This window comes from Leuciscus leuciscus (assembly GCF_965113295.1).
Source record: "Leuciscus leuciscus genome assembly, chromosome: 18".
Taxonomy (NCBI): Eukaryota; Metazoa; Chordata; class Actinopteri; order Cypriniformes; family Leuciscidae; genus Leuciscus; species Leuciscus leuciscus.
The window spans coordinates 3,402,428-3,416,878 of NC_138742.1; the positions used below are offsets into that span (position 1 = coordinate 3,402,428).

The 14,451-nt window shown below is 44.1% G+C and overlaps 1 protein-coding gene across 1 annotated transcript in view; it reads left to right on the forward strand.

Moving 5' to 3' along the window:
* Nucleotides 1-14,451, forward strand: part of LOC309480260 (uncharacterized protein) — a 104,817-nt gene that overhangs the window by 9,698 nt on the left and 80,668 nt on the right. Inside the window, exons 5-9 of the mRNA XM_082144671.1 lie at nt 2,900-2,995; nt 3,439-3,672; nt 11,327-11,471; nt 11,834-11,869; nt 11,971-12,411. Of these exons, the coding sequence (XP_082000797.1) occupies nt 2,900-2,995; nt 3,439-3,672; nt 11,327-11,471; nt 11,834-11,869; nt 11,971-12,411 (952 nt within the window). The remainder of the gene's footprint in view (nt 1-2,899; nt 2,996-3,438; nt 3,673-11,326; nt 11,472-11,833; nt 11,870-11,970; nt 12,412-14,451) is intronic.

Here is a 14,451-nt window from a genome sequence, read left to right on the forward strand (position 1 = left end):
TTGAATCGGGCCCTTCACAAGCTTCCGTTCAAGATGCTTACGCAGAAATGCCTCCTCACGTGCGTTCGCCACCAAGATTGGTTTTGTACAATAATGTGCAGGTAGGTTGGCTCGGTGTCTCGCTTGCTGCACCCTTTCCCTCTGAGTATGGGATACGAGCGCCTATTCTGCTCCTCAGGTGAGTTCCCCGACTGTTGAACCTTGGTTAATTCCCCAGCATCCTTGGCAGTCAGATGCGGCGGAGGCATCTGAAGTAGAGCCCGAAGCCATTTGTTTTGAGTATAATGGCTGGCTGATGAAGTTATTGGCTGGCTAGCCGGCTCAGCCAAAACCTAAATGGCTGCTGCAGCCGCCAAACTTTTCATAGCTGCAAATGGCTGAAGCTGCCACTTCATGTCTACATATGTCTGTTATACTGATTTACTAGATCTCAATATTTCCAAGCAATGCATGGCTTACACTATATTTCTACAAAATGCAATACAATGTAATAAAGAAAACACCAGATTTTACTTTCACAACGTATGTACATATTTATTTTGTAGTCTGTATGCTACTAAACATTTTCAAATAGCGACGGCAGAGATCGCAGAGAAGTATGTTGATTAAGAACGCAAACTTTTGTTGAATTTAGGAGAAATCTGCAGACGCGAACAGACAAAGTGTAGTAAAATAAAGACCTAAATGTGTATTTCGGACTTTTTTTCACCACAAGTCTGAAAGAAGACATGTTATTGAAGACAAATATCCAAAAATCTCAAAATTGACCAGTAAAAAAAAAACGATGTTTTTGCCTGCCGTGTCTCGCCTTAATATAAACACACACTGTTATCAGTATTATTTTGGACAAAGTTTTGCACATTTCACTTCAATGTACACTGAAGCATGCGTCGTGAATTAGAATTTAATTGGTCGTCAATTCACTGTGAGTCTGTGTATCGTAGCAACGAGCACAAGACTGTGCTGTTATGAATCCAGTGGGAAAATAGATCTCGTGTATTGTTTATATATTTCGTGTGTGTATGTCTCTATGTGATAGAATTATTATTTGATGCAAATAATTCTAGCCGGCTCAGCCAAACTTTATCAGATGGCGGCTCAATTTGGCTTACGAAATTATTGGCTGGCGGCGGCTGAAATTCTAAATGGCGCAAATGGCGGCGCCTGGCGGCGGCTTCGGGGTCTAATCTGAAGCCAGGTCTAGTACTTGTGTGTATGCCCGGTTGGTCAGCCCCTGTACTAGACAAGATGCCTATATGTTTTTATTCCCCTCCTAGGTGATCCCATATGTGTATTCTCCCACGGTATTGCTTTCCATGTTGGTTAGCCCATGTCTTATTGACCACCCCTGAACAAGGCCGGATCTACCACAGAAATCTTCCATATGTAGAACTGCCCAAATGGTCAGTCTATATGCGTAAATGTACATTCACACTACAAGCGACTTGTCGCTGCATGTCGCCAGTTGCTGGTGTTGAGGTCGTTAGTGGGCATTCCCACTACTGGTTGCCTAGTGATGTTTTTGAGTGACATTCACAGATGTTATCCCATGCTGTAGACAACAAATCAGTTTTCTTGCTTCTACAAACAAACATTTTGGAAGGACAAGACTAAACATAAATGAAATCAGTACATAAAATGCATAATATTAAAGATGAACGAGAAACAGCGAGTGCTCTTTGCCATCACGGCTTCTTAACTGCAGCAAAAGGGCAAATGCCAGTCTATCTGGGTTCAAGAAACCATTCAGGCTCGGAGTCAGCAAAGTGAATACCACAGTATGTACACTAAGACATATCATAAATTATAGGACAGTTTCTAACTGCTAAAATGAGCTTCCCATTCATCTTGCCTTGGTCAGACTCAAGTACACCACGTGCGCTCCACTGATTTTACTCCTATTGGTTGTCGCTCCCGAAAGTCACTCTTCATTTGCATAAATTTGAACATATCTCAACTTTGTTGCGTCGCTGGACATGTCCCATCCAGTCGCCAGTGGTCACGGTCGCTCATGTCGCCGAAATCGCCTGCTCTCCTTAAATGCACCTTAACTCCACGTTACCTCCCTACAGGCAAGATGTTGTCTTCGTAGCATTCCTTTCTGGTTGGAATAGGCACACTTTCCCAGTGTTATCAAGTAGTCTCACTGTATATGGTCAGAAGGAACACCAGTGATTGACATTCTCCGTGCAAAGCCCTATCCTTTCTTCCACCCCAACAGGTTAATGGGGACTAGGCGGCTTACTCTGGGCAGCTGTTGTGGCACTTTCCATAGGGATCCCAATACGTCAGTTCAGTGTGATGTAACGTCGAACATGACTGACTAATAGGGAATGTCACTTCCCTCCTGAAGGAGGGAACAGAGACTTTACATCCCCTCACCACAACTCCTGTACCTTCGCTGAAACGGCCGGGACCCCGTCTAAGCTCCTCAGCAGAAAACTTAATGTGAGAGCTTGCACGCTGCCTTATATACCCGGAAGTGGGGAGTGGCTTGTGATGCAAATCTCACTCGCAATGTCCATTGGCTTGTTCTTTAATCACTCAAATGTGATTGGGCTCTCAGGCGAGATCCCAATATATCAGTTCAGTCTGACATAAAGTCTCTGTTCTCTCCCTCAGGGAATGGGGGTTACATTAGTAACCTAGACATTTTCTTTTCTGTGTCTTGACATGTTGAAGAACCTGTCCCTTTTTTAATTTAAATTCAATAGTCTTTCATTGCATCTGATAAAAGCTGATTTTGTTACCCTCAAAACTGTCAGACATGGACTAAAAGATTCAAAAGTATAATTCTGAATTCATATGATCTTAAAATTATTATTTTTTAAATAAGACTTTCAGAAGATGGAAAGCTATATTCAGTAATAAATGTGTCTATGTTTTTCTCTGTATGTAGAATCAGCTGGTTCAGACACAGACAGAATTTCATCAGATGATCCAGGACAGAATGAAGAAGATTCAAGAGATTAAACACTCAGTAGAGCTGAGAAAGGTTTGTGCTTCGATCAACCCGAGTTCATATCCTGACTCATGGTCATTTCCGATCCCCCTTTCACTTTCACTTTTTGTTCACTCTCTAACTATCCTAGCAAAAAATACATTAAAAAATGATATGCATCATAATATTTCAATCTAATTAATAAATAAATTAGCCATTGAAAAATAAAGGCGTTGAATTACATTGATAGTTCTGCCACCATTTAGTAACCCTCATTTTGCTCCAAACATAATTTTTTCCCATAGAGCACAAATCTTGGTGAATTGTACTTGAGTGTCTTTTGTGTTCCACTGAGAATCACACATTTTAAGTGACATGAGGTTAATTGATGATGAGATCATTTTCATTTTGGGGTGAACTATCCCTTTAAATAATATGTAAATAAATATGTAATAGATTAACAAATAGAATATATTTTAACTGTTTTCAATCATCAGAGAAACACAGAGAAAGCGAGATCATACAGTGTTGAGATCTTCACTGATCTGATCCGCTCCATTGAGAGATGTCAGTCTGATCTGGTGAAGATGATGGAGGAACAGCAGAAAGCAGCAGAGAAACAGGCTGAAGATCTCATTAAAGAGCTGCATCAGGAAATCACTGAGCTGAAGAGGAGAAACACTGAGCTGGAGCAGCTCTCACACACTGACGATCATTTCCATCTCATACAGGTCTGTCAACATCTGTCTCAGTCAATATGTACAATATTACAGGACAAACTGTATGTTCTTTAAGGTCCACCAAATTGGCCCAATGACGGTGTCCAATGGTGTATCTGAAGGTTTCCTGTTTGTTCTGTCTTTTCAGTGCGCAAAGTGATTTAATTTCAATTACAGTTTTATTTGACTCAATTTTATCTTGACCTCGAATTTAGGTTGGAATGCCAATGGATTATTTATCATTTATCTAGATTTTTGATTATTCTATTTAACTCTTTACTTTAGATTGTACTTGTTAAGTCGAATTCCAATGTTGCTCAGAGTCTCACACCGGCCGTTAAGGTGAATCTCACAGTCACAAACTTGCCAGTCTGATCATTAGTCAGAGGCGGCAGAGCTTGACAATCCGGGTGGATTTCAGCAGTGGCGCAGTCACTCCTACTAGCCACTTTGGCGGGTTGAATTGTAATTTTATTTTTCAAATGTAGTCTTTTAAAAAGGCATCTAAAATAATATTAAAAGTAATATAGCAATCTAGTGTTGTGAAAAATATTTATTTTCCTTTCAAGGGAATTCGCGATGCATCGAGATTGACGCAATGGGAAAGCTCTCTGTGTGATTGAATCGTGAAGCACGCGTGAAATCGGGCACCGAATTGGTTGCTCGAGTAACACCTAGACCTCGACCTAGTCTTGAGAGATTGGTTCTCTTAGTAGAATTGTTGGCGGTGTGGGAACTTCTGCCAAACATGTCTCAAAAGAAGCAGAGCGTCTGCTCCGGAGCCCCCACTAAAAGACTGGGTGTCGGGGTGGCGCTCTCAGCTGAAGTCTTCCCGAGGTAAGATCTGAGGACCGTCATTATCTTCAAGAAGGCTTCGGGGAAGAGGTGTGCTTAGGGGCGCAGTGGTCTCCGGCGAGCCCATATCTCAGTGTCCGCCCGGAAACTTAGCGGCACTGGGATGCTAACCTCCTCTGAGGAGGGTCTCAGAGAAATCAGTTGGGCTGTTCCCTGCTGCTTCGCCGCTTCAGGGCATCGAATTTCTTGCTCGTGTAAAATCAGAGACCAGTCTTGAGAAACTGGTTCCTTTATTAGATTTTAGCAGCGTGAAACTACTGCAAAATATATCTCATTGGGTCCTGCGCACAGGGGGGTCCTGTCCACAGCGGTAGGCCCCGAGCAAGCTCTGGTTATGGAACAAGAGATAACGGGGTTGCTGGGGAAAGGAGCCATAAAACGTGTTCCTTCCCCCCACAGAGAATCCACGTTTACAGCTGGTATTTTATCATTCATAAGAAGGATGGGGGGTATTAATAGTAATAGTAAACCCACTATTGGGTTCTTACTTTCGGCCTAGTCTTGTCACCCCATATACTGGCTCAGTGTGGAGCAGATGGCGGTTTGCCACTGAGATGTCTTCCTCACCCACATGAATGTATGGCTGAACGGCTGAACGGAAAAAGAAGTGTGCTTTCTCCATTAAAGAGGACCACTTTTTCTGGTGTGGTGTGGGATTCGATGACAATGCAGACACGTCTATCTTCTGCTCATATCGGTTCGATCCTCACAACCGTGAGCAAGATTAAGCTAGGCCAGTCAATCACTGTCAAACAGTTCCGAGACTGTTAGGTCTGATGGCAGCTGTGTCCAATGGGATACCTTTTGGCCTATTTTCTCTGTGGTGCATCGGATCAGGAGGAGTATGGCGGTGTGATGAGGACGAGCCTACCAGCTCGCCTTCGGGGAGAAAATGTGAGTCCGTAAAAGGATGCGCACTCGCAGAAGCACTTCGTGCCAGGTGGAATTTATTTATAGTGCCAATAAGAAGACCGTCCACAGTGAAGTATATATACAGGTGCACACCAAAAAAAAAAAAAAAAACTAAAAGGTACAACAACAAAAAATAAAGACGAAAACTCTTCAAAAAAATAAAAACGTATCTACAGTACACCAGTACACAAAGGTTTTGTTCGCTTGAGGCACCACAGTTGCACTCTCGCTTTCCGACTTGGTTAACAAGTCCTGACTTCAGGTTTGGCCTTGGCTTAAATAGGCCAAGGCCAATTTGAAACGAGTGAGTTATTACTGAATAACCCATTGTGAGTTATTACTGATAATATATCGATTATCGCAGTATCGCCATATCGTGATATTATGTATCGCGTATCGTATCGTATCGTGAAGTACCCAGTGATTCCCAGCCCTAGAGTTGACACACAAACCTGTGTCCCTTTACTCACTCGTTTCATTTGCTCCAGATGAATATTGCTGATGTTACAGGGCTTGAATTTTGGCGAGGGATTGCTCGTAGTGAGCATAATTTTACTCATTGCAGCAGATTTCGTGCTCACACCCAAACTGTGCGAGCAGAAAGACAAGTATATTGACTAAAACAGTATAATGGGTCAGTGTGTCAGGTCTTAAAGGAACACTTCGACTTTTTGGGACTTTAGCTTATTCACCGTATCCCTCAGAGTTAGATTAGTCCATACATACCTTTTTCATCTCCGTGCGTGCTTTAAGTCTATTTGACGCACCCACCGCTAGCCTAGCTTAGCACAAAGACTGGATGTAAATGGCTACAGCTAGCATACTAATCCCAATAAGTGACAAAATAACACCAACATGTTGTGATTTGTATAGTCACAGTGTGTACAAATAACAAGGTCATATGAGACATTTTTTAAACGTTTAAATACTGGAACTATTTTCTCAGAAGGCGAAGCACTGCTACTTGGGCGGAGTGAAGAGCGCAGCACCCGAGAAGCGCCGTGGTTATGGAGCAGAGAGTTCGCTCAGAGTTGGAGTAATAGAGTCAGCAATTACTAGATAGTAAATGCAAAGTTTACAATCATGGGTGTTCGCTGTATTGTAAAGAGCTGCGACAATAAACAGGGGAATTCCAAACAAAAACGCTGACCTGATGAATCAATGGCTATTGCTCTGGATATAGATCCAAACACACCTCTAGACATCATCAAGGACTATCGCGTTTGCTCAGAACATTTCACTAGGACGACTATTTTGAAAAAAATGGAATTTGCCACACGGACCATGAAACGTGTGCTGAAGGATAACGTTACGGCCATCCCATCGATAGTAAAGACAGGACAAAGTGGATTGCCTGCGGTAAGTGTCCCGTTATGTTTTTAGATGACTAGCCTACTGTTACAGTGCCATTAGCTAACGTTAACGTTAGATGTAATGTAACCTTCGTGACACAATTACATGAATAGGGTGCTCACTACTATTACAGTTGTTCCCGGGCTCCAGGTATCCCCTGTAATGTTAATATTGTGTTGTCACAAACGCGCTCTATCGCCCCAGTAACAAATAAGCGGCGCTAAAGGTAACTTTCAGGACTGAAGAATTCAACTTGCTAATGAATTGGAGGGGGTATGGGCAGTTTTCATTTTTGAGAAACAGTGGCCTTGTTTGTGAAATAGTAGGCTACTCCCGTTCTGATTCTCCCCTCGACCTCAGTCTGTTCGGCATTGTCTATCAGCTTCCAAAGTTTGTAACTCCGCGTCTGTGTATTCTGGCTCAAAATGATATGGTTCTGGATCTTGGTTTGATACCAAATAAACAATTCCTCAAAGTCAGCCATGATCACGAATCACGTTCGCTACTAGCTAGTTAGTCACGTTGGTTTTGTTGACGGAACGGGGCTTCTCGGGTGCTGCGCTCATCACTCCGCCCAAGTAGCAGTGCTTCGCCTTCTGAGAAAATAGTTCCCAGTATTTAAACGTTTAAAAAAATGTTTGTGTCTCATATAACCTTGTTATTTGTACACACTGTGACTATACAAATCACAACATGTAAATAGGAAAATGTTGGCGTTATTTTGTCACTTATTGGGATTAGTATGCTAGCTGTAGCCATTTACATCCAGTCTTTGTGCTAAGCTAGGCTAGCGGTGGGTGCGTCAAACAGACTTAAAGCACGCACGGAGATGAAAAAGGTATGTATGGACTTCTCTAACTCTGGGGGATACGGTGAATAAGCTAAAGTCCCAAAAAGTCGAAGTGTTCCTTTAAAGTGACAGCAGCCTAATATACCGGCTGCCAAATTATGAAATAATATTAAAATATCTATATGGCAGTTTTTCCCTATGGTATCCATGTCAAAATTGTGGCCAGTGAAAATGCTGAGTGGTTAGTAACTTTGGAAAACCCCTAGCCACAGTGGCTGGTAAGCAAAAAAGTTAATGTCAAGCCCTGGTCAGAGGTTATGACAAATACTATTTAATAGGCCACCCATGCTTGCCATTATTTAAATAGTAATTCTGTTTAGTCCCCTACAGTCACCTATGTAACCATTTAATTAAAGCTTAAACAATAACAAGAGGTTCCCTTTCAGTCGAGAACGTCTGACATAATCAACGTCGACTGAATGGGATCATGCTAGGGAGCCTATCTTCTTCGAGCATGCTTGAACGAGGCAATGCGTGCAATGGCGACGTGAATTTGCATCACGCGCTCCGCCCCGCGAGGCGGGTATAAATACGGAAGCGGATGCAAACACCATCTGTCTTTCGCTTCGGAGTCGATTGTTTTCTATGACGGAATCTCTGAAGAGTGTTGTTTTCTACAATGAGCGAGTGTGTCGGTGCTTCTTCAGGAAATCCCTCCCTGGCTGGTGTTTCTACAGCGCGAGCTCTTTGAGCACTCAACTGCTGTTCTAACAGCATCACATTCTGTTTGTGTTTGTTTGTCTGACGGCCGGTTGAGGGCGAGAAGAGTGATTGCTTCACTGGTACAGGCTGCACCATCCCTGTCAGTGTTGTAGTGATCATTTCCCTGGTTACTGGGTGAGAGGTTTTTCATTTTCTGAAAAAGCAACACGGGTGCGTTTGAGTCTTTTTCAAGATGTCATTCCGCCCGTGCGTTTCTGGATGTGGTCGTTCCCTGTCCCCTTCTGACGGTCACGATTGCTGTGTCACATGTTTAGGTGTTCAGGACGCTGATGCAGCTTTTGTGGACGGTTCATGTTTCCATTGTCTCGGTGCATAGATCCCTCCACCGTGTGCCGCTCAGTCTCGGTTGGATGATTGGTACCTCTGGGCGGGCCGTGCTGGTTCTCAGCCCGCCGCCCCAGTGCCCTTCTTTCCCGAAGTGCATGGAGAGCTCACTAGATCGTGGAAGGCACCTTTTACTGCCGGAAGCGACCTGGAGAGTACTTCCCCCCTCACTACCCTTGACAGAGGAGCGGTGAAGGGTTACGAGGCTATTCCCCCAGTCGAGCGGTCTGTCACGGTGCACCTGTGCCCGCCGGCCGCTGCGGACCGGGTGGAGGATCCTCGTTTCCCCCCTCAGGCCTGTGGTCGCTCGTCTGTTCTTACAGATAGAGCGTACAGAGCCTGTGGGCAAGCCGCTTCCTCTTTGCATGCCCTGGCGTTGCTTCAGGTCTACCAGGCCAAAGCACTCATGGACAAGCATAAGGGTGGTCTAGGCCGTGCGCTCACCAGTGACCGACAGGCCAACAGGCCCGATTACGCCTTCTCCCGTAACCCCTGCCGACCAGTGGAGTCAGGTAAGTGTTGCCTCGCACACTCAGACCTCGCTTCGGGCCGCCTCCGGGCCCTCCAAACCAGGTCCCTGTCTTCCACCCCACTGCCCCCCTCCGGGTACGTCTGTGGTACCTCTGGTCCCTCTGTCCCGGTCTGTGGAAGCCTGGAGAGAGCTTCCCGGCCGGTCACGATTGCTGTGTCACGTGTTTGGGTGTTCAGCACGCTGATGCAGCTTTTGTGGACGGTTCATGTTCCCATTGCGGGAATATGACTGTCTTGGTGTTGAGATCGAGACTCGCCTTCGTTCGCAAGGGTGCAGTCCCCATTACCACACCCCACCCTAGGGTGCCATATGGGATGGGTGATCGGAGATCAGTGATGGAGTTTCCGCCCGGTAACCATTCCCTGTGGGCTCCTCACTCCTCCATCACACCGATGCCATTGGAGCCCTCTGTTGAGAGTACTAGTCTCTCTGTAACGGACCGACTAGATCTCTTGCTCACGGCTCCCCTAGAGGACAGGATGTCGATTGTAACATTGGAGGGTCCCTATCCTCCACCCCGCTGCCCCCCTCCGGGTACGTCTGTGGTACCTCTGGTCCCTCTGTCCCGGTCTGTGGAAGCGTGGAAAGAGCTTCCCGGCAGGTCCAGCTGTATCCTCCATACTGTCAGACTCGGCTACACGATTCAGTTCTTCCGGCGTTCGCCCAGGTTCAGCGGCATTCCGTACACCTCAGTGCTGTCCGAACGTGCCCTTGTTATTCGTGCGGAGATCGCAGTCCTACTGGGGAAGGACGCGATAGAGCCGGTTCCGTTAGCTGATATGAAGTCGGGTTTCTACAGCCCATACTTCATTGTACCCAAGAAAGGAGGTGGGTTACGACCAATCTTGGACCTGCGACACTTGAATTGGGCCCTTCACAAGCTTCCGTTCAAGATGTTAACGCACAAACGCATCCTTCGGTGCATCCGTCCCCGAGATTGGTTTGCAGCGGTCGACCTGAAGGACGCGTACTTTCACGTCTCCATCCTGCCGCGACACAGGCGATTCCTGTGCTTCGCGTTCAAGGGTCGAGCTTATCAGTACAAAGACCTACCCTTCGGGCTGGCCCTGTCTCCCTGCGTCTTTACGAAGGTCGCGGAAGCAGCACTGACTTCACGACCAAGTCCCGAGGGGGGCGTGGCACAGCGGCACGTTTCGGGTGAGAATCACCCCAGCCTGCCGCAAAACTCTCAGCCTGTGGTCAGACCCTTCGTTTCTCCGGGCCGGAGTGCCCCTAGAACTGCCTTTTTTAATAGCCCACTTAAAGTGTTTATTACAAATAAATTACTACATTGCTAAAAATGAATAAATGTAAATTAACAAAAATTTATTTGCGTTGCATTTACAACCAGAAGTTTTGAAAACGGGTTTCAAAGTGCAAGTTTTTGAAAACGTTCTACGTATAAAAAACTAAAATGTGAATTTATGAAGAAGATGACGTCGTGCACATGCCTAATACGTGTTCAATCTATAGTGTTTCATTGCCATCTAATGGCCTGGCAGCAGAATACAGTGTTTTTAGTCGTTTTCGCAGATCCGTGTGAATGGGTATAGTTTTGACAACGGTGTCGTCTGTATGCGAAAAAGTTAAAGGAAGAACTTCTCAGTTTAAAGCATATCGTTGTCGTGTAAACGTATTAATTGTATCCTAGTTAGTCTCCTTGTTTACTGATTACATTCAGCTGTCTGTCATTAATTTTCCCTGTGTATTTATACTCCCACATCCACACAGTTTTATTCCTGTCTATATTCTGAAGGTTTTTACTGAGGGGTTTGTTTGTACACCATTCACCTGATTTATACAACATTTTATTCCTAAAAACATGGTGACAAATATTTTTTTCAATCAATCTTTTTTATGGAGTGATAAAAAGAGAATTTCAAAATCCCCTAAGTAAAAACCTTTAACTCATTTGCATATTTCAATATTTCAGAAAGGTTTTAATACAGAAAATATCAAATTTATTAATTTATTAATATCTAATATATTTAGGGGAAGTATGGTGGTATCCATCCATATCCATACAGAGGTTTTGCCTCAACTGTGTAAAACATATTGAATTAACTGCTTTAAAAATAATGATCATATTTAACAGTCTTCTCTCTCTCCTGCTGTAGATGAGCTCATCCCTGTACACTCGTCCACACACCAAGAACTGGACTGAGATCAGGATTGACTCTGAAGTGAACTCTCTGAAGAGAGCTCTGATTCAACTGAAGAAAACTCTGGATGGGACTCTAAATGAAAAACTCAGTCAAACTGGTATGTGAATATCAAATACAGTGTATAGATTTTTGTTAGTAACTATATTTTTCAAGATATATTGTGGGTTAAATAAAATTTAAGCACCGGTGACCTGCTGGTGATAACTTAAACTTGCCAAGTTAGTATTACACTGATATGATAAAATCACTAACTAAACCTAGTCTATTTAAAGTTATATCCAAACTTTAACTGATGCCATAACCAGTTATTGCAGTATTACTTTAACTTACTTTAGCGACATGTAAACAACATGAAATATAACCAGTTTCACTACATGCCATTGATGCTGCTAATAGAGAGAAACTCACTGTTAACTTGAAATTATTGCTATAAATAATTCATCATTATATTATCATCAGTTTCCACGGGGTTGGAGTTTGTGCAGGAGTTTGCAGGTACAGTGTGACTGACACCATTTTCTTCAATACACTTAAAATACTTTGTTTATAATCTGTATTATATACTGTACACATGAATATATTTTGTTCTCTCTCAGTGGATGTGACTCTGGATCCTGATTCAGCAAATTCATATCTCATCCTGTCTGATGATGGAAAACAAGTCAGTGATGGAGACTTTGAGCAGGGCGTCCCAGAAAACCCAAAGAGATTTGATGTGGGTCTTTGTGTTCTGGCAAAGGAGGGATTCAGTTCAGGGAGATTTTACTATGAGGTGCAGGTGAAGGGAAAGACTGGGTGGTGTTTAGGAGTGATCAGAGAATCCATTAAAAGGAAGCGGACGATCACACTGAAACCAGAGGATGGATTCTGGACTGTGATTCTGAGGAATGAGAATCAATATGTAGCTTGCGAACATCCATTTGTCTTTTTATCTCTGAGAGGGAAACCTGAGAAGGTTGGTGTGTTTGTGGATTATGAGGAGGGTCTGGTCTCTTTTTATGACGTGGAGTCCAGATCTCATATCTACTCTTTCACTGGTCAGACTTTCACTAAGAAACTCTATCCATTTTTTAGCCCATGCGATAATGATGAAGGTAAAAACTCAAACCCACTGATCATCACACCTGTCAGATAAAACAGACAAAATAACTTTAAAGTCTGAAAAGATTAACTATGGATGTGCTGTTTTTAGAATATGTAAATAAAAACCGAAAAAGAATTTGCACTAATCACAATCAAGTAGATTGTACTTACAAATATTTAAAAAAATTAACGTGATACAAGTGCAAAAAAATTAAATGTATATACAGGCCCTTAAAAAAATCAGTCATTGACAAAACATCAACTATAATGAAATATTTGTAAGTTATGTGTACGTGTAAATGGCTAATTTGTTACAAATGCCTCATCCCCTCTTTGGATCTCTCCGTGGTCCTGACGGCCTTACAGAGAGCAGCCTTTGAGCCTCTGCAGTCAGTGGAGATTAAAATCCTGTCCCTTAGGACAGCGCTCCTGACTGCGCTCACTTCTATTATGAGGGTGGGGGACCTGCGGCATTTTCAGTCGACAAAGTTTCAGGACTTCGCAACAGCTCTTTGTCTGCAATGGAGGACAGCTGAAGGGAAAGGCTGACTCCAAACAGAGGTTACCCCACTGTATATTGGATGCCATCTTCTTGGTGTATCAATCCCAAGATCAGCCGTGCCCACTTGGAGTGAGAGCTCACTCAACATGCGGTGTGAGCGTTTGTGCACGGCACGTCTCTGGCAGACATATGCAGAGCTGCACGCTGAGTGACACACAACACATTCGCCAGATTTTATAATCTCCGAGTGGAACCGGTGTCCTCCCATGTGCTGTCTACAAGTAGATAGCCACGGGTCCCGTTTGCAGTGCCATTCCCCACCAAAGATGGGATGCGAGCCCCTGTTTTGCTCCTCAGATGACGAACCCTGTTGGAGTTCCTCCAGCATCCTCGGCAGTCAGGTGTTGTGGAGACACAACTACTCATGGATATGCCAGGTTGGTCGGCCCCTGTACTAGACTAGATGCCCATATGTTGTGATTCCCCTCCTTAGGTGATACAATAAGTGTAAACTCTGCGGTAACAGAGTTACTCTTTCCCTCGGCAGACCCTCTCTGCCATTTCTGTATAGCATTGAGTCCTCCCCTGAAACAGGCGGGATCTACTTCTGAGATACTCCATATGTAGTACTGCCCTGACGGTCAGTCCATACGAGTAATTCCACGTTACCTAGGGCAGGTTGTGGCATCTTCCATAGGGATCCCAATTCATCAGTCACTGACGATTACGTCAGATGTGACTGACTGATAGGGAACGTCTAGGTTACTAATTTAGTTCCCTGAAGGTGGGAACGGAGACGTTAATACCCGTCGCAACAACTCCTGTCCCTCCGCTGACAGCTGGGACCTCGTCTCGGCTCCTCAGCCGAAACTGAATGCGAGTATTGCACGCCCGCCCTTATATACCCGGAAGCGGTGGTGCGGTTTGCAATGCAAATCTCACTTGCCAACATGCTGTGGTAGATTTCCCCCTACACACCTGACTTAAGATTAACCAAAAGTCCCTGACACCTGCAAAATTATACCCAGGTGTCTTCCCCTCGGACCGTGTTGGTTGATGCCGAAGTGTAGTTACTCTGACCGCATAAAATGCCTAAGAATTATAGTTTTCTAGAATTATAGAATTACCGCATCTAACCCGAGTCTTACTTCATTCATTTTTGAAAACTATCACTAGGGAATAAGGTCTCTAGTGTTCCACTAACCTGCTGCGCAGTAGCCTGACGTCGTCATACTCAGATTCTAGTCAGAATATGAGTCTGATCTGCTCCATTGGGCTGTGATTATGGGGCGTTTCAACCGAACCAGGAAAGAAAATGCCTCTCCACTCAATTGGATAGACCTACAACCAATCAGAGCAACGGAGTAAGTGACGTATGTTCTTCATTCATCTTTCCGATCCAATCGACAAATGCCTTGATCGCGGTTCTCTGTTCCTCTTTTAAAATTAATGCGCTGTCAATATCTTCTATAACAGACGCGATGGCGGAATC